Source organism: Nannospalax galili, unplaced genomic scaffold, assembly GCF_000622305.1.
Source record: "Nannospalax galili isolate Female #2095 unplaced genomic scaffold, S.galili_v1.0 scaffold155, whole genome shotgun sequence".
Lineage (NCBI taxonomy): Eukaryota > Metazoa > Chordata > Mammalia > Rodentia > Spalacidae > Nannospalax > Nannospalax galili.
Genome location: NW_008339923.1, coordinates 4,196,056 through 4,214,774, shown reverse-complemented (window position 1 = coordinate 4,214,774; position 18,719 = coordinate 4,196,056). Strand labels below are relative to the sequence as shown.

The following is an 18,719-nucleotide window of genomic DNA, read 5'->3' as shown; positions in this document are numbered from 1 at the left end:
GGTACCGACTGCCATCCTGCAGCAATTTCCCTGTGTCATGGCTCCGGTCTCTTAGCAACAGCCACCAGTCCGGCCGCCCAGAGCAGCAGCCGCGGGCTCAACTCCACCCGGAGGAGCCCGGCGCGCCGCAGCCACACAAAAGAGCGCCAGGCTGGGGAGCGCGCGGCCGCAGGGGCCGGCCCGAGAACGCGGCGCGAGGGATGCGAGCCGGAGCTGGCGCACCCGAGGGAGAAGGGCTCCGAGACGGCGCGCGGGCTACGGAGGACTGACACTTCTTGCAAACTCTTGGAAATGGCTCCCGCCACCGCGTCGGAGAGCGCAGCGAGCCCGGGGCGAACGCTCGCCCCTGCTGGGCTGTGGAGCGGCGCTCGCGCCCGGAGCCCCGAGGCGCTGTCCCTGCGCTCCGCCGTCGGCTCTAGCTGAAAAGTTTCTCCATGCTTCCTTTGTGTTGCCCGAGCGCCCAGTCGCTGGCCCCGAGCTGCCCGGGTCTCCCTGGGTAAGTGAGCGATTATTGTTTGTAGAGTGCCTCCATTTTGAGCAATTCTATCAATCCCCAGCCTCTGAGCACCCCTTCCCAACCCTCCAATTCCTGAGCTCCGGCCCCTTGGCGGGTGTTCGGGGCCAGGTGTTCTCCTGGGCGGGCTACCAGGGCTGCGCTGCCCAGAAAAAGCGAGTTGGGGTTTGCCCTCCCTTCCCTCCTGTTCTCCCTCCAGAGGCGGACTCGCAGCTGCACTCATGTGACTAGACCAAGGCTAGGGCAAGGGATGCGCGGCCCTGCAGGCGAGGGGCCGGGCGGGGGTCCTGGACCTGAGCTGGGTACGGGGCACAGCATGGCGCGCAGCCGAGGACTCAGAGCCTCTGACGCCCGAGCGGGGCGCAATCCATCACGAGCGGAGAACTTGAATGTCTCTTGGAAGCAGTTGTATTTTTAGACATCTCTCCTTTGCTTTCCCCATCCTCCATTCCTTAACCGCCTCAGGACCCGCGCCAGGCAGTTGCGAAGGCAGCCGACCTCCACCGCTAAGTTTGTTTTCTTTCCTAGCGTCTAAGGAACGCCTTTTCAAAGGCTGCTCTTTTGGGGCACCTAACCTTTGTCAGTATTCCAAGTCATGGTGATAAGTGGTAAAGGAGTTCAGCTTTCAAGAGAGCTGAAAGCACAAAGTAGGGAGCTAATTACTAGCTAGTAACCTAATTTTAAAGATCTTCTGAAAACGATTGTTGAAATCCATTCCAGCCTTCCTTATATTCTGCTGGCTCCAAAGCTGGCTTGCAGAGCAGAAATACAAAGGGGTGCCTTCTTCCTGCAAGTCACCCAGCATCCTGGTGCACCCTATCAATGCCCAACAAAACAGCCCATCTCTCTTGGGAGAGCCACCCTGTAGACTGACTCTGGCTTTTCATGTAAGATGTCTGGACCATAAAGACTTCTGAAGATAACCCAGACTTTCAGGTTATTAATGCTACTAGAGCCTTAAACACTTAAAACAACAGTATCTATGTTGCAGCTACATAATAAATATAACTATGGGGGAGGGCAGTAAGTATCTCTCATATATGCGATGTTTATACTTACTGGTGCAGCACCTTTTTAAACAAAATGTAAAGGGTTTATAGATGCAATCTCTCTATTGCCCCCCCAACCCACCTAGTATTTCCATTTATTGAACTCCAACTAAGTTCCAAAGCAATATCAATTTGCAAACAGTGTAAAGAGCTGGTTACCATTTGCTTGTCTGTATGGAGAAAAGAGTCTGTCTCTGTTGGTATAATGAAAGGAATTAAGGGCCAGAGCTATTCACCCAAGCACCAATTAAAAGCAAAATTCTACCTAAGTAACCACACATTTTCAAAGGGTAATTTATTCTACTACATGGGTTATCTTAGAAAGAATAACATACTCAAGGCCTTTGAGTGACATCTGTATCTTTAAGATCTGTGCGATGCCCTTAATTTTAGCATCTTTATTACAGGAGGGAACACAAACAGTGGAATAGAGAATGCTTTACTCTAAGGATCCAGCAGGACTGGAATTTTAACAGCTGACAGATAACCACGATGGGCACATGTGATTGTACCTACTTAGACTGTATTGTCAACAACCAAATGAGCTTCCCAAGGTTAGGCCATTGTTGCCCCTCCTCTTCCCCAAAATGTCCTCCAGAGAAAAGGATAAAGAAAGCAGCTTTTGCTTGGGGAAATGCTACCCTATAAATCATCATTATTGTAGACTGCTTAACCTAGATAATTCCCTATTCATTTGAGTATTGGGATTCTGTAGCATGTGGTTGGCACAATTAGTAAAGGGTCAGAAAACTATCGTGGCAGAGTTTTCCGGGGTTTTGATGGTTTTAGTATTATCATTTTCCCACATTAAAAAAAGACCTGTCTTAGGAAGAGTCCCAGTGACTCCTCAGATTCCCTGATGAAATCTAGCACAGGATACTAGATTTAAAGGGAGTTCCTCTGGGGAAGGACAGAAGGAAGTGCTCAGTTACATAACAGTTACCTAAAACTAAATATTCCACACCAAGAAGCTGTCCAGATGTTGCCAAGTGGAGATTTGAAAACTGCAAAAGGGATCTGCTTGCATTTTGCCTTAGGATCAGAGTAGGTAAGAGGCAACTTTTTGAAGAGATTTGTTGTCAATCTTGTAGTTTGTGTATCTGAGATTTAGTCTGTAATGAACCCTATCAGTTATCTGAAGTAACTAAGCCATCTTCCTACCAGGGTATGAACTCTCACTTTCATCCAGCACAATGAATTCCTTTCTTTTTAAACACTAGTAACTTCCATGACTGATTAGTGCTTTGGTCCCTACTTGGGCAAATTTCTGGCTCAGTAAGAGACCTGATACTCTCAAGGCCCCTTCCTTGGGAAACTTTTCATTTCATGAGATAAAGGGAAAGAAAAGCTATTATTAAGAAAGACCTCAACCACCACTTTGAGTCTCCACATTGAGTTTATATGATGGTTGGAATTCCACTGGCTGTCATTCAAGAGGGGCTGAGGTCAACAATGGTGGAGAGGACCCATGGAGAGTAATGGGGTGATGAGTTGGGGAGAAGTAGAAAACTTCTCTTAAATTGTTTCACCACCACCTTTCCCTTTCCTGATACATGCCCACCTCTGGTCTCTGTACTCAGCACTTGGATTAGTGGGCAAAGACCTTGGAGTGGGGGTGGAGGCACACCTAGAGATGGTTCTAGGATCCGGGCAATCAAGGCCAGTGGCATGTTGCTGCAGTCAAACCTGCACCTCTGACTATCTTCCTCTGCTTTGCTGCAGGAGGTGACCAAGCAGCTAGTGGGCAGCAGGCGCTCCCCCTACACACGCCTCGGCCCCAGTCCTACTGGCTAGGCACGCACCCCACCAACCACCATGATCGCCACCGGTGGTCTCCTGAGGATTTCCGCCAGAAAGCAGGATCCCCTCCGACCCCCCAACCAGGTCCCTAAGCACAAGAGGAAAGCCAAGAAGAGGCGCAAGAACGATGTGGTTGTGGTGAAAGGCAAGCTCAAGCTGTGCTCCATCTCGGGGTTCATCGCCCTCTGTGGGATCCTAGTGCTGCTGGTGGGCATAGCCTTGGCGGTGGTGGGCTACTGGCCCAAGCCCAACGTGGCCAACAGGGAGGGGAGCAAGCAGCTACTACCCGCGGGCAGTGGCTATCGCTTCACCAGCATTGCCAACAGCAGCAGCAGTGGCAGCAAAAACCCGACCAGGAGCTACGAGGGGACCCCGGGGGGTGTCAACTCCAGTTCGATGGGGGCGCCCAGGAGCACGCCTCCCGCAAGATCTGCAGCCGCGTCTTCATCCTCTACATCCGTGGGCTTCTTCTTCCGCGTCTTCTCTGGCTACCTGCACTCGGACAAGCTCAAGGTCTTTGGGCCCCTCATTATGGGCATTGGCATCTTCCTCTTCATCTGTGCCAACGCGGTGCTCCATGAGAACAGGGACAAGAAGACCAAGATCATCAACCTGCGGGACCTCTACTCCACGGTCATCGACGTGCACAGTCTCCGAGCCAAAGACCTGGCAGCGGCTGCAGCCGCCGCCGCCGCCGCCGCTGCCTCCTCCTCGTCCTCAGCCCCGGGCTCGGCGCCCCCCGGGGCGACCCCTCTCAATGGCTTCCTCAGCTACGTGCAGTCGCGGGGCCTGCAGCTGAAGCCTGGCAGCTGCGCAGGGACTGCAGACGCCTTCGGGGCGGCGGCGCTGCTGGCCAGGGGCTCGTGGCCCCACCCCGCCGCGCTGGGCGGGGGCGCGAGCGGGACTCGGGGCGCGGGATCCCCACCTGACCTGGCCTCGTCTCCGCGTTGTCCGAGGGAGCCCCCGAGTCTGGCGGAGGCGGTGTACAGCATCTACAGCGAGAGCTCTGGCGAGGCTGGCCGTCGCCGGACCACAGTCGCCGCGGTGGCAGCTGCCGCCACCAATGTCACCGCGGCTACCAGCGGCGGCAGCAGCCCAGCCCCCTGCAGCCCAACCGCGAGTTGGGGGCGTCAGAGCACCGCCAGCTCCCTCGTGGGCTCCTCGCTGAGCGCCTTCGCCTTGCTGCCCTTGCAAGGGGACCGGGACAGGGACGGGGACGCGGAGGGCGCGAGCTGCAGCTGGCAGAGGCCGCCCGGGGAACGCGGGTCTCAGGATCTCCCGCAGGGAGAGCTGGACCTGAGCGTGACCGACCTCCGCGGCGCCGAGGGCGGAGCGCACTGGGCGCCGGGCGAACTAGAGGAGCCCGAGGGCGCGGGGACAGTGCTCACCGCCAGGGGGCAGGGCGGCCGCCTGCCCAGGACCGGCAGGTCCACCGCCTGGCGACGCCGCAGCATCAGCGGGCTCCGGGACTACCGGGTGCCGCCGTCGCAGGAACCCGCGTCCTCCCCTTGCGCGAAGGACCTGGACTCCAGCCCTCTGGACAGAGCCGCCTCTCCCTCGCTTCCTCTGCGACTGGAGGACTCGCCCCCCGCCCCGCGCGACTCGCAGAGCTTGCAGTCGGATGATCCATCCAGCAGCAATAAGGGCTACATCCCCCTAAGGGAGGCAGACACCTCGGCGGAGTCGGTCGTGGACGCAGTAGCCAGTACCAGGCTAGATCGTGCGGATACCACTGCTTCGGGCACGGAGCAGAGCCGCTCAGAGGATCTTAGTCAAGAGCCCAGTAGGGCAGAGCAGCCTCTGTCTTTGCAGAGGCAGTTTACAAACAAGGAGAAACTCTTCATGATTTCTAGGTCTCATGCCACAGGAGTAGAAGACGGAGAACTGGAAAGCTCTGGCACTTAGGGGAAGGGGTGCAGGGAAAGGAGAGAGAAGATGAGAGGGGGTTCCCCCTTGGAATCCGTGCATTATGCCCCTGTGGACAGGTCCAAGGAAACCATTCAATATCCAAAGAGCTGCAGAATGTTATCCTTGAATTGTGTTCACAAGGTTCCTGTAGATAACTCCAAGCAATTTTTTTAAAAGCAAACTAGTCTTTTTATGTCCGATGGTGATTGTATGTTCCATGAAAACCAAATGTATTAACAGGTCAGCAATCTAGTTCATTAGATAAAATTCTCTTAATTTTCTTAGGATCAAAATAATATATTTTTGAAAGTAACTGTGCACTTTACTCCAGTTTTTCTTTGATCCCCGTTTCCTCTCGTCCCTGTACTCTGCTGCTGGCTTTGTCTATAGCTGCTTGTGAATGAACAACAAGCCTTTTATTTCAAAATATTTCTTTTTCGGAGCCTAGAAGAGTTGGACTCAGTTATTGTAGAATTGATCTTTCTAGATAAAGTCAAAGCCCAAAGCATGAGGATTTCAGGGAAAGAGTGCTTTCCTTATCCCACCCCACTCTGCTCCTACAACTGTCCAAAAGACTCTATTTTTTAAAAGGATTCTTGCATTTTGATACCAGGGTATGTTGAGACTGGAGGTGGGCAGGAACCAGATGAACTGTTACATTCCTGAATTCACAATATCAAGAACACCATGCTTTATTGAGTATTATCACACCTGTATGGAAAATAGCATTAATATTTAAAATTTTTTTTAATAAAAGAAGTTTCCAAATGGTTAAACATAACATTGTCTCATTTTGCCTGAGAACTAATGATTCTAGAACACAGTAAACAGTTAACAATTTGGTAAATCTAAAATATTTTGTGGTGACCTTGGTAGCATGACTTATAGTCACCTTCTCCCAAAGCATTATATGTCAGTAAAGACATGAGAGCCTCAATGGATTTCCGGTGTGTTTAACTTTAAAATGTAAGGTACTTAACACTTGGGAGTATCTCTTTTAAGCAGAATGAATATTTAAACAAATAGTATTTTTCAATAATACTTCCAATTAATCTCAAAGAGGTGCTAAGGTTAATAATTCCCTTCCCATCCATGTTTCTCTATTTGATCTTGACTTTATGTTCATGGTCTTGAATTCACGACTGATATAAGCCAAACAGTAGTGTTAAAATAATTTGGGAAATAGTTTACACTTCATCAGTTTTCAAGGACAGAAGAGAATCACAGTTCTGATCCCTCTTCTTTTGAGTGTGACCTGAAGGTTTGGAGAATGGTATTGCTTTCTTTTGGTCATTAAGACATTTTTTTTTTAATGCAACAGAGACTTTCATTGCAGAAGATGAAAACTGGTTTTAAAGGAAACCTAGTGAAAGATGTGATCACATTGGTCCTCATGAGTGAAAAAGTCAGTCCACAGAAGGTGTACAGATTTAGGACAGAATGGACCCCAGCTCTTGGTATAGCTGTGATCTTTATAACACCATATAAATGCTAGGCTTCCACCATCAGATCTGTAAACTGAGGAAAAGAAGACATATGCCATAAGGCTCTAATCAGACTCAGGCAAAGCAGGGAGGAAAGAAGGGTGAGTGTAGCATCTCACTGAGTTCCTGCCCAGGAGACTTAACTAATGGTGGCTATTGTCATTATTTGGTCATTGTGATTTTTCTTCTGCTTGCAGCTGTAGAAGAGCAGGCCTCCTTCACAATCTGGGATAGTCACTCATTATCTGTATAGCCACAGGCAAAGCATTTAATCCCTCTGGGCCTCTGGAGAATGATGTAATCTCTGTGATCCTCTTCAGCTCTAAAAGCTTAAATTCAGGGTATTGAATTTATCCTGGATACAATCATATATTTGTACATACAACTTAGCAAAGAGTGATATATTATATAAGCTTGAGTGTAGCTTTCTGCAATAAATTTTGAAAAGACCTAATGTTTTCCTCAGATTATATGTGAATTAAGATAATAACTCAATTTAACTCTCTGGATTAATTTATTGAACTTGTTACAGAGTATACATGAGTTTCCAACTAATAAGAGTGACAAGCAAGTGTAATAAGACCCCCAAGTAACATTCAATTTCAACAAACCTAATTTGGTTATCACATATCCCTTCTCCCCCCAAAAGCCAAACTTCCACACACCCCCATTGTTTTACATGCTAGGTAATTTCTCCTCTGAGAGGGTATGTAATTTATAAGGAAAAATGGGTTCTGACTTTCCACAATACTGTTGCCTCAAAAAATGCAACATAATGGCATTTGGCAAATTAGAAAGCTACTGTCTCTTAGCTTAACTGAAGAAGAGTGGATAGTATAAAATTTATCCCTTCCACACTAGAAAATTCAGCCTAAACAACTGGCTGTACTTACTGCCTAATTATATTGATCAGATTTTAAAAACAGTAATTGCTCATGTTAAATCACTTAATAAAACAAATCAATATCAAGCTAGCTCAATATCAAGCTAATCATATCTATCTTAATCCTTGGACAAGTAAACCAAATTCTTAGACATTTTTTTTAACCTAAGGATATAAAAGAGTGAGCTAATCTTTCTCAGTCTTGGGAAAAGTATGGAATTTCTTGGCTTCAGGAGAATTCTCTGTATGTACTATAGTCATTCACAGTCTCAGTGTTCACAGGAGGAATCCGAAATAATAATACAATCTAGGCTTACCATTTACTCTGGGCCATATATTGGTCTACCAGCTTCATGCATGTATCATTGAGTCTGTACAGCAATTCTCTGAGGTAGGACTATTACAATACTCCTTCACAGAGAAACATGATGAGGTCAGAGGGCTAGAGTATTTGCCCAGGGCTGCACAGCTGGTAAATGGTGGGGGTAGAGGCTTTCAGAATTTCAATGAAAATTTGGACCTGCTAGTAGATGCTGGCAGGCAATTAGAAATTCTACAGACTTTCATTTCTTTCTACCTCCTTTGCTTCCTACTAGATCCCTTTGCAAAGCCATGGATAGAAGTATGCAGAGAAATGTTAGAATTATAGTCAGATGTGTAACTGGAGTTTGCGTTTTAGTACTCAGATTGGCATAAATGGATCTGTGTAATTTTTCAGGGATCTTTGCACACAATCAAAAAGGGTACTTGAAGGGACCTTACTGATCATGGAATTCCCCATCTTTTACTTATCAATAAGACTGGGAAGATTTAGAAAATGGATCAACTTGTTCAGAGGCGAACATCAGAGGCAGAACTCTTGTATTATAATAATTGCAGTAATTAGAAGAGGGCTTTTTTTCTCTCTTTGAATTTCTGTCCTGTATAAAGCGGGTGACCATCATCAAATTATTCAGTCTCTGTCTCAGCTTTGCTTTTTATACAGTAGGAATAAAAATGGGACCTACCTCAAATAGATGGAGTAATGATAAAGAGATTAATGTATGTATAAAGTGCTTATAACAGGCTTGGCATGTAGACAGTGCTATAAAAGTTGTATTTGTTTTATTTCAAATAGAATCAACTAATAAGTAGACTTATTTCATATGGTCTTCATTTTTATTCACAGAATAATTTTATCTTTAAAAGTCCGTTGTGTAAAGCAGAGTGTAAAGAGCATGGTTTCTCAAAGTGTGACTTCTAGGGGTTATATAACACTGCCTGGGTTTCTGAGTCTATTAAATAGCAATAATAAATAGCATTTGACTCATAGAATTACTTATTCAAGTGAGGGCTAAATAAACTAATATGCTTAAAAGACTTAGAACAATTCTTGGCACACAAAAATTCTGTAAATGTTAACCACTATTATTAAGGCAAAATTCAGAAAAGTAATTAGTATGCTAAATTTATTACTCAGTTGTTAAGGACAACCACAAATTTACTGTACTGAAAAATCTTAATAACTTAAGTATATTAGAAAAAATAGTTGAGCCGAAGACTTGAACAATGCTCCCTGGCAGAACATAGAACTAGCAAAACTGGGTGTAGGTTCCTTGTGGCATAGGACCTTACATAACAGTGGAGGAGTACCAAAGCCATCACTTGACTCTATTCAGCTGCCATGTTCCCCTTTTCATTTATGGAAGCTGGTCACATCAGAAAGGCCAGCAAGCCCGAGTCCCAATACCTGTCTCTCAGAAAGACCCACAGTATCTCTGCTCAGGTGCTCTGTCAAGTTTTCTAAATTGTCCACACAAAGCATGTTCTCTGTAACCTTTTTGTTACTATGGGTTTCTCACAAATATGATTTTTAGAATTTTTTTGAGTTAAAGAACTTAAAATCCTCTAATAAAATAAAATCAATACAAATTACATGAATTTGTATTTAATTATAACAGTATTTTGCCAAGATATAAAAAATTTTACTTTAATTTAGAAATAAGATCTTGTATTAATGGTTGTAGCGTAAGGTAGAGATTTTCCTCATGTACAACAAATAAAATATAAGAGTAAGATTTACTGACTTCTTTCATGTAGAATGAAGATTTTTATTATAGAAATCTAGAATTAAAATTTGAACAGTTAGGCTATTATTGAATGACTATAACACTGAAAACATTCTGACTTTTTCTTTTCCTTTCTAGGGGATCATCTTTGAGGGTTTCTTTTTCTTCCTTTAAAATGGATGTGTTTCTTTAAATGGATATTATGGTATTTTTTTATTAAATCATCACAAATTAGACAGTCCAGCTTTAGTCAAACAGCTTTCTGCCACTCTCCAAAGGCCAAAGGCCAGATGAAGTTCATATTTACTGTGCACCACCAGTCTGTCCATCATGATGTCAGAAAAGTGCTGGGCTAGTGTTGGGTCCAGCCAGGCTTGAAGCAAGCCAGGAGTTAACAGTGCCTACTACCCTGGTGATCTAGCTGTTTTCCCTAGAGCCAGAGACCCTTTAGTGCATCTACTGTCTGAGAATGCATTGTTATTCAATTTTAAGGGACCTTCTGCCTGACCTCCTCACTAAAGCTAGCTATGCTATGGGCCTGCATGACAACTGGGACGTTGATTCAATACCAAGATAATACATTGCCTTTAAAGACTGGAAAACTTACTTATGTGTACATGGAATATCACAAAGCATGTGTCTGCTTTCATAGCTGTGCTTCTGATCCCACATTGTGATCAAGTCCCAATGAGGTCAGGAAAACTGACTGTTAACAACAAGGGGAAAAGCCAGTGGCCAGGCTCATGTGTGGAAAAGAAAGAGGATCCTGTGGAAAGACAACACAGATGAAGTCGGGCTAGCATCTCTAGGAATGTTATTGTCTCCTAAAAAAGCGACTGGTTACTCTGCTTTTCATAGTGCTTTGTGTGCAGACAAGAGTCTTAGAATGAAAATGTACAATTGTTTCTATTCCTTAGAAAATATTCTTTGAGCAAATGCATGACTTTGTATATTTCTCAATATTTAAGAAATTCAACACAACATTGTGTTACTGACATGAACCCATTTAATATTAAACATCTGATAATGTTTAATAGCTGATATGAAACTTATAGCCAAATTTATAGGTCATTGGGTTTTTTTTCTTTATTATTTTTATTTTATCTGTATGAGTGTATTGCCTGCATGTATGTGAGTGCACCTGTGTCATGCAATGCCACAGAGGTCAGAAGAGGGCTTCGGATTCCCCTGGAACTGGAGTTAAGGATGGTTCATAGCCTCCATATGGGTGCTGGGAATTGAACTCCGGTCCTCTGCAAGAGCAGTCAGTGCTCTTAACCACTGAGCCATCTCTCCAGCCCCAGGTAATTGTTTTTAAGTAGAGAAACTCAAGTATCTTTTAAGGAATTCTACTTTCAATGAAAGAAAATCTGAAGTTATCATCTTTCAGTCTATTAGATCAAAGGAATCCAACAAGGACAGAGAAACCTACCTTTTCTAGCTGTTTCTCATGTATTAATTTGCTTTATGTGCATAATTGCCTTAACATTCCATTTTGTTGAGACAGAATCTAAAAGAAAACCATTTGGTCCACAGGAATAACCTGAACTGCTGCCCTGTGGGTATTTTCAACTAAGTTTAAGATTTGTTCTGAATTGCTTGTTAGACAGGAAGGTAATCTCAGAGGACAAAAGTATGAACAAAACACCACCCCCCACTTCGGTATCTTGTAGACAATCACATAATCAGCGAGATATAAATTTTACAAGAGAGTTATGTGGGCCTTCCAGCTGGGTTCTGGGAAATGAAGAGAAGGTCGCTAGGGTGCAGAAACATAGGAAAAGGGGATCAGCCAGGGGACCAGCATGTACAAAGGCAGGAGGCAAGGAACAACCATGTACTATACTAGATTGTAATGAGGCAAGTTACATTTGTCTTTCCTAAGCTACTCTATAGGAATAGACATAAGAAGGTGTTAATTTCAGAAAAAAAATTCAAAAATTGGGGCTGGAGAGTGGCTCAGTGGTTAAGGGCACTGGTTGCTCTTACAGGACTCTGCTTCTGTTCCTAGCACCCACATGATGACTAATAACAGTTCATAACTTCAGTTCAAGGGGTTCTGACACCCTCTTCTGGTCTCCACAGGTATTGCACACATGGTCCACTAACATACATGCAGGCAGGCACAACATTCATATACATAAAATAAAAACAAATAAGTAAATTCTTAAAAAGAAAAATCTTTATCTCTGTATCTACAAATAAGTAGATTACTTCTTATAAGTAGCAGAGACATTTTACACGCAGATTAAAGTGGTCTGGACATTATAAAGCACACAAAGTACATGTCTCCCACCATTAGGTATTTGCTGACTCTTCATTTACAACTGATGTCTACTGGCAGGACGAAGAAGCATCAATACACCAAACTAACAAGCTGCATTTTCATTTGTCCTAAGCTACCTTTAAGAACAAGGGTGAATTTTGTTGAGCAACATGTTGCTTGAAACTTACCATTGAATTTAAAAATTAAAACGTCAGAAATACTTTTTCTTGGTGCATATATAATGTGTAAAAGCAGGAGAAGAATCTGCCACTTGCCAATACAGTTGGTATTATTCCTGCATGCTGGGAAATACTGTGTTAACTCATGTGCATCAACTTGGGGCTGTTTTATCAGGCTGTAGACTATCGACGTGATAACTGATGTGTTCCTACAGATTTTTGCATCAATTTGCAAGCTCATTTATGTCAGAGAAAATGATAATTTTTGCTACGAGTATTCCATTTGCTATTTTCCCTCATATGTGTTCACAGTAAAATGAAAGATTATTTATGACCCAGATATCTTCTTGCAAATGAATATTCTTTGTGGACTAGCAGCAGAAGACTGTGCCTTTTGATTTCAGTCATTTTGGGATAGCCACTGAAAACAGATTTGGCCAGAACAACAAAGTAGACATGAAGCTCAATGCTTCATTTACCCGCAACACCACAGCATAAAGACATGTCAGAGAATTATTTTCAATACAAACATTGCATGAAAGTAAGAAAAATTGTACTAGTTTGCTTGCATAAATTCTCCACATAATTACTTGATTCTTTAAAATCTTTTTAGTGCATAAAAAGTCAAACAAAAATATAAACTTTGCTTATTCCTTTCTTCTAATTCATAGAAGTGAGATTGTTGTCACAGCACTTTCCATTTTGGATAAAATTTAATAGATGTTATCAACTGAAGCTCTATTGTCAGAATCACTAATAAATGTTATTAGTAAGAGGTTTAGAATTTGGCAATACTAGGAGATAAAGTGCCAAAGTTAATATGGCATAATAAATGATGTCAGTAAGGAAATAGTTGGTAAAGAGTAAAATTCAAAGGACTAATTTCATGAATGAATGCTGAACTCTCTGCTATGTAACCTTACACAGCTAAATATTGAGAGCACTAAATGGAACTTGGGTATATGCTTATTTGATTGTGCAATTTCTTCTATTTATATTCCTAATTTCATTTCAGCTTTAGGCCTGAGAACATTGCTTGATTTATGAATCTTAATCAGAATGATTAAGAAAAAAAGAAAATATTTATAGTAATAATAATAACTTAAAAGACACCAAAAAGTAATTTGGGAACATGACTAATAATATGGTGATCGCTTCCTTCCCGATTTTAGATCTTCTCACAAAAAGGACAAAGTGATGGATATCTTCTAGAAGTTGTTGCTGAAGAGCCAAAACACAGTTAAAGTTTATGTTCTCAACATCCACATCCACCCCATGGATGTTAGATGCTAACAATTTCCTTCTATTTATACAATGTCTTCTGACTCATAAAGAGGAGTGCTGTTGAATGCTTTTCAACATTACTTTTATTATTACATGAAGGAAAAGGAAATTTAATAATTATATAAATGCCTGAAAAAAAACTGCCATCATTGATTAAGTCAACGGCAACTAAAAAGAACACTTAACAAATAACTTGAACAGAGCATCTTGCCAGCCTGTGAATGTGAATCATCTGCGATGGGCAATAGCAGTATCAAGTCATAGCCAAAATAAAGGAAATGATGCAGATAGAAAAAAAAGAAAACAACTGACTTCAGGCCTGATTAAGGCCATGAGTAAAAATAATCCAAGTTGATGTGGCTCAACTTCTAAGTCAGAATAATTTTAGAAAATTATTTAATGATTGTATAAAATATGACATGCCTCAAAATGCTAATTAAACTGGTTTACATGATGGTTGAGATGTACAATTATTTAGCCACACTCCCACAGTAGTTTGGAAGGAAATTATAAACTCCAGTTATGAAAGGCTGTTTGGAGTACAGACTCTGGATCTCAGGGTTGACTAAGTAGCCTTTTCTACCCATGGAAAATGAGGAAACGCCACAAGTTCCATGGGGCTGCCTCACTCTTCTTTGATTTCACTTACACAGGCTAGAAAGAGCAAGTTCAACACCACTGCAGATCTATGTCTTTAGGAGCTTCTCCTTTGCCCAAAATCTTTCAGCACATACATTTATGGATGCAAGTTACAATGATATAAGGGATTGGACCTCAGAGTGACTAATCTACCGTTGTGTCTTTAGACTCCTGTATACGCCTCATCATCTTGAAGGCAGTTGAAGGAGTGAACGAGATGCACCACAGCATGTATTAAAGTCTAGAAAATTTTTATCAAATGTCTAAAATTGATGAGTGACAGAGACTAATTTCCAGGTCTTGGCCTAGAATCATAGATTTGGAGATCAAGTTGTTGAATGAACTAGTGGAAACACACATGGGATTTTCAGCTGCAAATGCCATGAATTAAGGAGGTCTGTGTGCAACAGTGAATGGGCTCCTGAGACATGAAGAATACCATTCATGGAATTTGCTACACTGAGGCCTGTGAACAAAAATACTTTAGGAACAAAATTACACAGTACTGTGATGTATCAGAGGGCAGGACTGACAAGCTTGAAAACAATCCGTGAATCCCACAAGTTCTATGTCATTGAACTCTGTCATCTCCCAGGCTTGAGAATGAATTGATTCCATGTGCACTGCCAAAACATGTACATGAGACTCCATGGCAGATTCCATGTCCATTCTTCTAGTAGACTTTGCTTTTCATATCAAATGGTTTATATTTCCATTATGCTTTCCATAGTCAATATTACGGCCATAAATGAAAACCCGCATGTTTTAGGGCCTCTGAGTCATACTAAAAGGTCTAATGACACTAGAAGAAAAAAAAAAAAAGCTCTGAAAATGAATAGAACTAAATAAATGTCAAATTTCACAAACACTGAGATTGCTTTTCAGCCCATTCGCATAATTAAATTAAAATAAAATAGGAACAATTCATATGTAACTAAGTCCTTCAGTTTGAACATGCAGAATCCCCCTTCACAATCCTCTGACTAGAAAATTTAGAGATGTTCAAAATAAATCTCAAAGAGATATTTGTCTGGTGATTGCTGTCTTACTTGGCTGGTTGTCTGCTTGATTTTTTTGTGACAAAGTCTCATTCTTACTATGTAGCCTTAAACTGGAAGTCTTTCTGCCTCAGCTTCCCAAGTGCTAGGATTACAGGGATGATTTACCATGCTCAGCAGCAAGGGGCATTTTTATGGGAGGTTTGCTATAGTATTCAAAGAATTGTTTTCAATATGGAATACCATGACCATTCATTTGTGGCGCTGTCGTGCAGCTCAAATTAAATAGATTTTCCCTGGCTTAGTCTTCATGGAACTGGTTTATGAATTTCTCTGTGAATTTCAAAGAAAAACATAACCCTGCCCACAAAATTAGTAAAACACAGCTATATAGCATTTCAAATTTCAGCAGACTGTATTATGCCCAGGGAAGTTCGTTTCATTGTATCATCGGTTTTCAATTCCATTCTAGTTTTCTTTAGGCCACAGTAAAGGATTTAAGACAGAGTCTATTGGTGTAAAAGCACTGGATATTTCACCAATGTCAGAGAACAAATCAGTTAATTTAGATTAAAAACCATCTACCTTGTTTTATCCTTATTGAACAGCTGCATTGATCACTGTCCAATCTTTCATTGTGTTAGGATGCTAAGGCTCTAGTAAGCAATTCAAAAGCTTATTAAATCGAGAAGTATTTAAAGTATATCAACACCTCTCTTTCAGGCTGCTTTCTGGAAAATCATTTTCTCTTATCCCTAAATGACTCAGATAGCTTCCTTTTTTTGTTACTGTTTAGTGTTTGTTGGAAAAATTCAGATTTCCCTGCATCTCACGCCCCCTACTGTTGAGTAGATGTAAGCACTAGTTAACACAAGAAAGATTCCATGTTTCAATGTGTTTCCTCCTGAAATGTGTTTCCTCCTGAAAAAATGTGATTTAAATACTAAAGTGTTCTTTCTAGTCCCATCATTCCCAGTAATACTATATGCTCACTGTAAGTTCTTTCTGAAATGTTTTGTTTAGCTAGGTTCGTATCCTGGGAATGTGAACGAATGAATGTCCTTTGCAAGACTCACTGCCAGTTTCTCACTGCCAATTGGAGCCGTGGGTGTGACTGTAGGAAGCCATGTTTCTGTATAGCTCTCATCTACACAGGTTGGCACTCAGCATTCGGGGGAAGGTCTGGGGCTGCTGTTGACTCATATGGTCACCAGTCAGGAAAACGGTGAGTATTGAGGGAGGAGGTCAAAGGAAGCCGGTCCCACTCCACCTCAGCATCTCTTGCATCCTCATCTCAACCACTTACCTTCTGCAATTAAAAAAAAAAATTGTGGCTTTGGCCACCTCTAATTCTGAATCTTCCAGAGCAACATCTTCTGAAAAATAATTCAGTCTAACGATATGATGGTTAAACCATCCATAACACCAGTTCCAGGTGATCTGACACCTTATTCTGACTTCTTCAAGCATTTCATGCATGGGTGCACTTACATACATGAACACAAAACACTCATACAAGGTGAAATGAATAAAAAAAAAAAAAAAAAAAAAGAGTCCATCTGTTGTCAACTTGTCACCTATGTGCACCTCTTTAACCATATTTAATTTACAAATAAGGACATAATAGCATCATGTTTAACACAATTTTCATCCAAACATCTGGAACACATCAGCACTATGTAGACGACAACACAGCTAGTATATTCTTGAGTGATTTGCATTCTTCTTGTAACTGAGTCCTCAATAGTCTGCTAGAAATGTGAACAACAGAAAGAAAAAGTACTTTCCATATTTAACATTCCTTTCACTTCAACAACCACATTACCTGGTTAGGCTTATTTTTCTTGTTGGTGACCCAAACCTTGTTCCTGAAAGTTCTATTCCAGGAAGTATCTTGCTGGTCAGGATTGGATTGTTTTACCTTTTCTTTGCAGAGACTAGAATGCTAACAAGGCCTGCAAGTTCACTGGCGTGGATAGTGCATAAGGCCAATGGCAATCTCTACTTCCATACCAGCACAGTGTGCCTTATTGGTAGTATGTTAGAACTGTCAAATGAAAGCAAACTCATTCTAAAAGATATAAAAGAAAATATATATGCCAGTCAATAACTAGCTTAGATAGCCCAGCTACCGGGAGACCATCAAAACTCTAAATTAGTTATTACTAAAAAAAATTACACTAGTAAGTCACTAGGGATAATATTAAGAACCATTCACTCTTATATCCCTTGAGTATTGAACACCAGTGCTTGCTGTGGGATAAATAACAACATGTATTGGTTGCTGACTCTGAGAATGCACCACATTCTGGAGAGCATCTGGAGACCATTGCCTCAACTTACAAAGTGTGGCCATATAGCCACAGCTATGATGGTCATAGAAAGGTTGTGCCACACTTCTATCACGCTAGCTTTCTGATGACAGAAACTTGTGAATTTTATACACATGAGCCCACTGGCAGACTACATTGGCTAGAAAATTATTTCCATTGGCAAAATTGCAACTATATGGAACACCATGGTGGTGAAAAGGTTATTCTGAAGGTCTTCAGGTGGGCTTTGGTGGAGGGGGTGGGGTATTCTAAGCAAGGAAGGTAAATCTATAACTAGAGTAAAAATCTATAGAGTGAGAACAGAGCCTTCCCCTCTCATGACAGAAGTCATTCGGCATCACCAACCTGCCTCCATGGGGGAAAGGGGGAGGTTGTTTTTGTTGCCAGGTCATTTACTAGTCATTGGGGAAAGGGGACATGACTGTGGAAGGGAGAAGACTGAAATTTACAAACTGGGTCACCTTGCCCTCATGGCTGTTAAATTCCTCTTCTGAGTCCATTGTTAGTGAGAAGTAACACAGGATGTGAATATCTTTACACCCTGTGCTCATTCAAATAGGGCTGGCTCCAAATCTTTCTCAAGACATTCTTTGTCAATAGTTTTCCAAGAGTGTTGATTCCACATGCCTAGCTTATACTGATAAATGCAGAGGTATTACTCTGGCTAGTTCTCATTTCAGGCAAAAAGAACAATGAGGTGCATTGTTGGAAGTTCTGCCACACTGGATTTCACTTCGTCAGCATCCCTCAGGTCACCTTGGAGTCTGGCTATTTGTTATCTCTACTCACTTTTGAGTGGTACCACCTGTAATCCAGTCCAGAGTTTTTCTCAGTCATTAACTTGGTCATAGAAATATTATGTAGATGTGGTAGTATATTCCTGGCCCTATCCACTGAAAGCAAATAGCTTCTGATTAAAAGGCACAGAGGAAAAGACATTTGCTAATAGCTATAGGTAAACCATCTGCCAGTAATGTTGGTTAGCTCTAATTATGTAGTTATATTGTCATTTTTGGTAGTAACTAAAAAGTGAGAAGAAATTCATGCAATAATAATGAACAAAGTTAGTCAAAGGATAGATTAAAAGTATTTTTTAACATAAAATATCCTTATGCCAGTAATGTTGGTGAGCTCTAATTATGTAGTTATATTGTCATTTTTGGTAGTAACTAAAAAGTGAGAAGAAATTCATGCAATAATAATGAACAAAGTTAGTCAAAGGATAGATTAAAAGTATTTTTTAACATAAAATATCCTTAATTTTTTTTAAAATTTTTAAAAATGATTTATTTAATAACAACATACTTAGAAGAAGCATATCATTACATCAGCAT

The 18,719-nt window shown here is 41.9% G+C and overlaps 1 protein-coding gene across 1 annotated transcript; it reads left to right on the top strand.

The window, feature by feature from the left end:
- Window positions 1-157: 157 nt before the first annotated feature.
- Tmem200c (transmembrane protein 200C) lies at window positions 158-6,018 on the top strand. The gene is made up of 2 exons (XM_008834649.3): window positions 158-496; window positions 3,286-6,018. The coding sequence occupies exon 2, from the start codon at window positions 3,379-3,381 to the stop codon at window positions 5,266-5,268; it is 1,890 nt and encodes a 629-aa protein (XP_008832871.1). The 5' UTR covers window positions 158-496; window positions 3,286-3,378; the 3' UTR covers window positions 5,269-6,018.
- The last annotated feature ends 12,701 nt before the right edge of the window (window positions 6,019-18,719 follow it).

Excerpts from the sequence above, each read along its gene's own strand:
- Tmem200c (XM_008834649.3), top strand. The coding sequence starts at position 3,379 with ATGATCGCCACCGGTGGTCTCCTGAGGATTTCCGCCAGAAAGCAGGAT.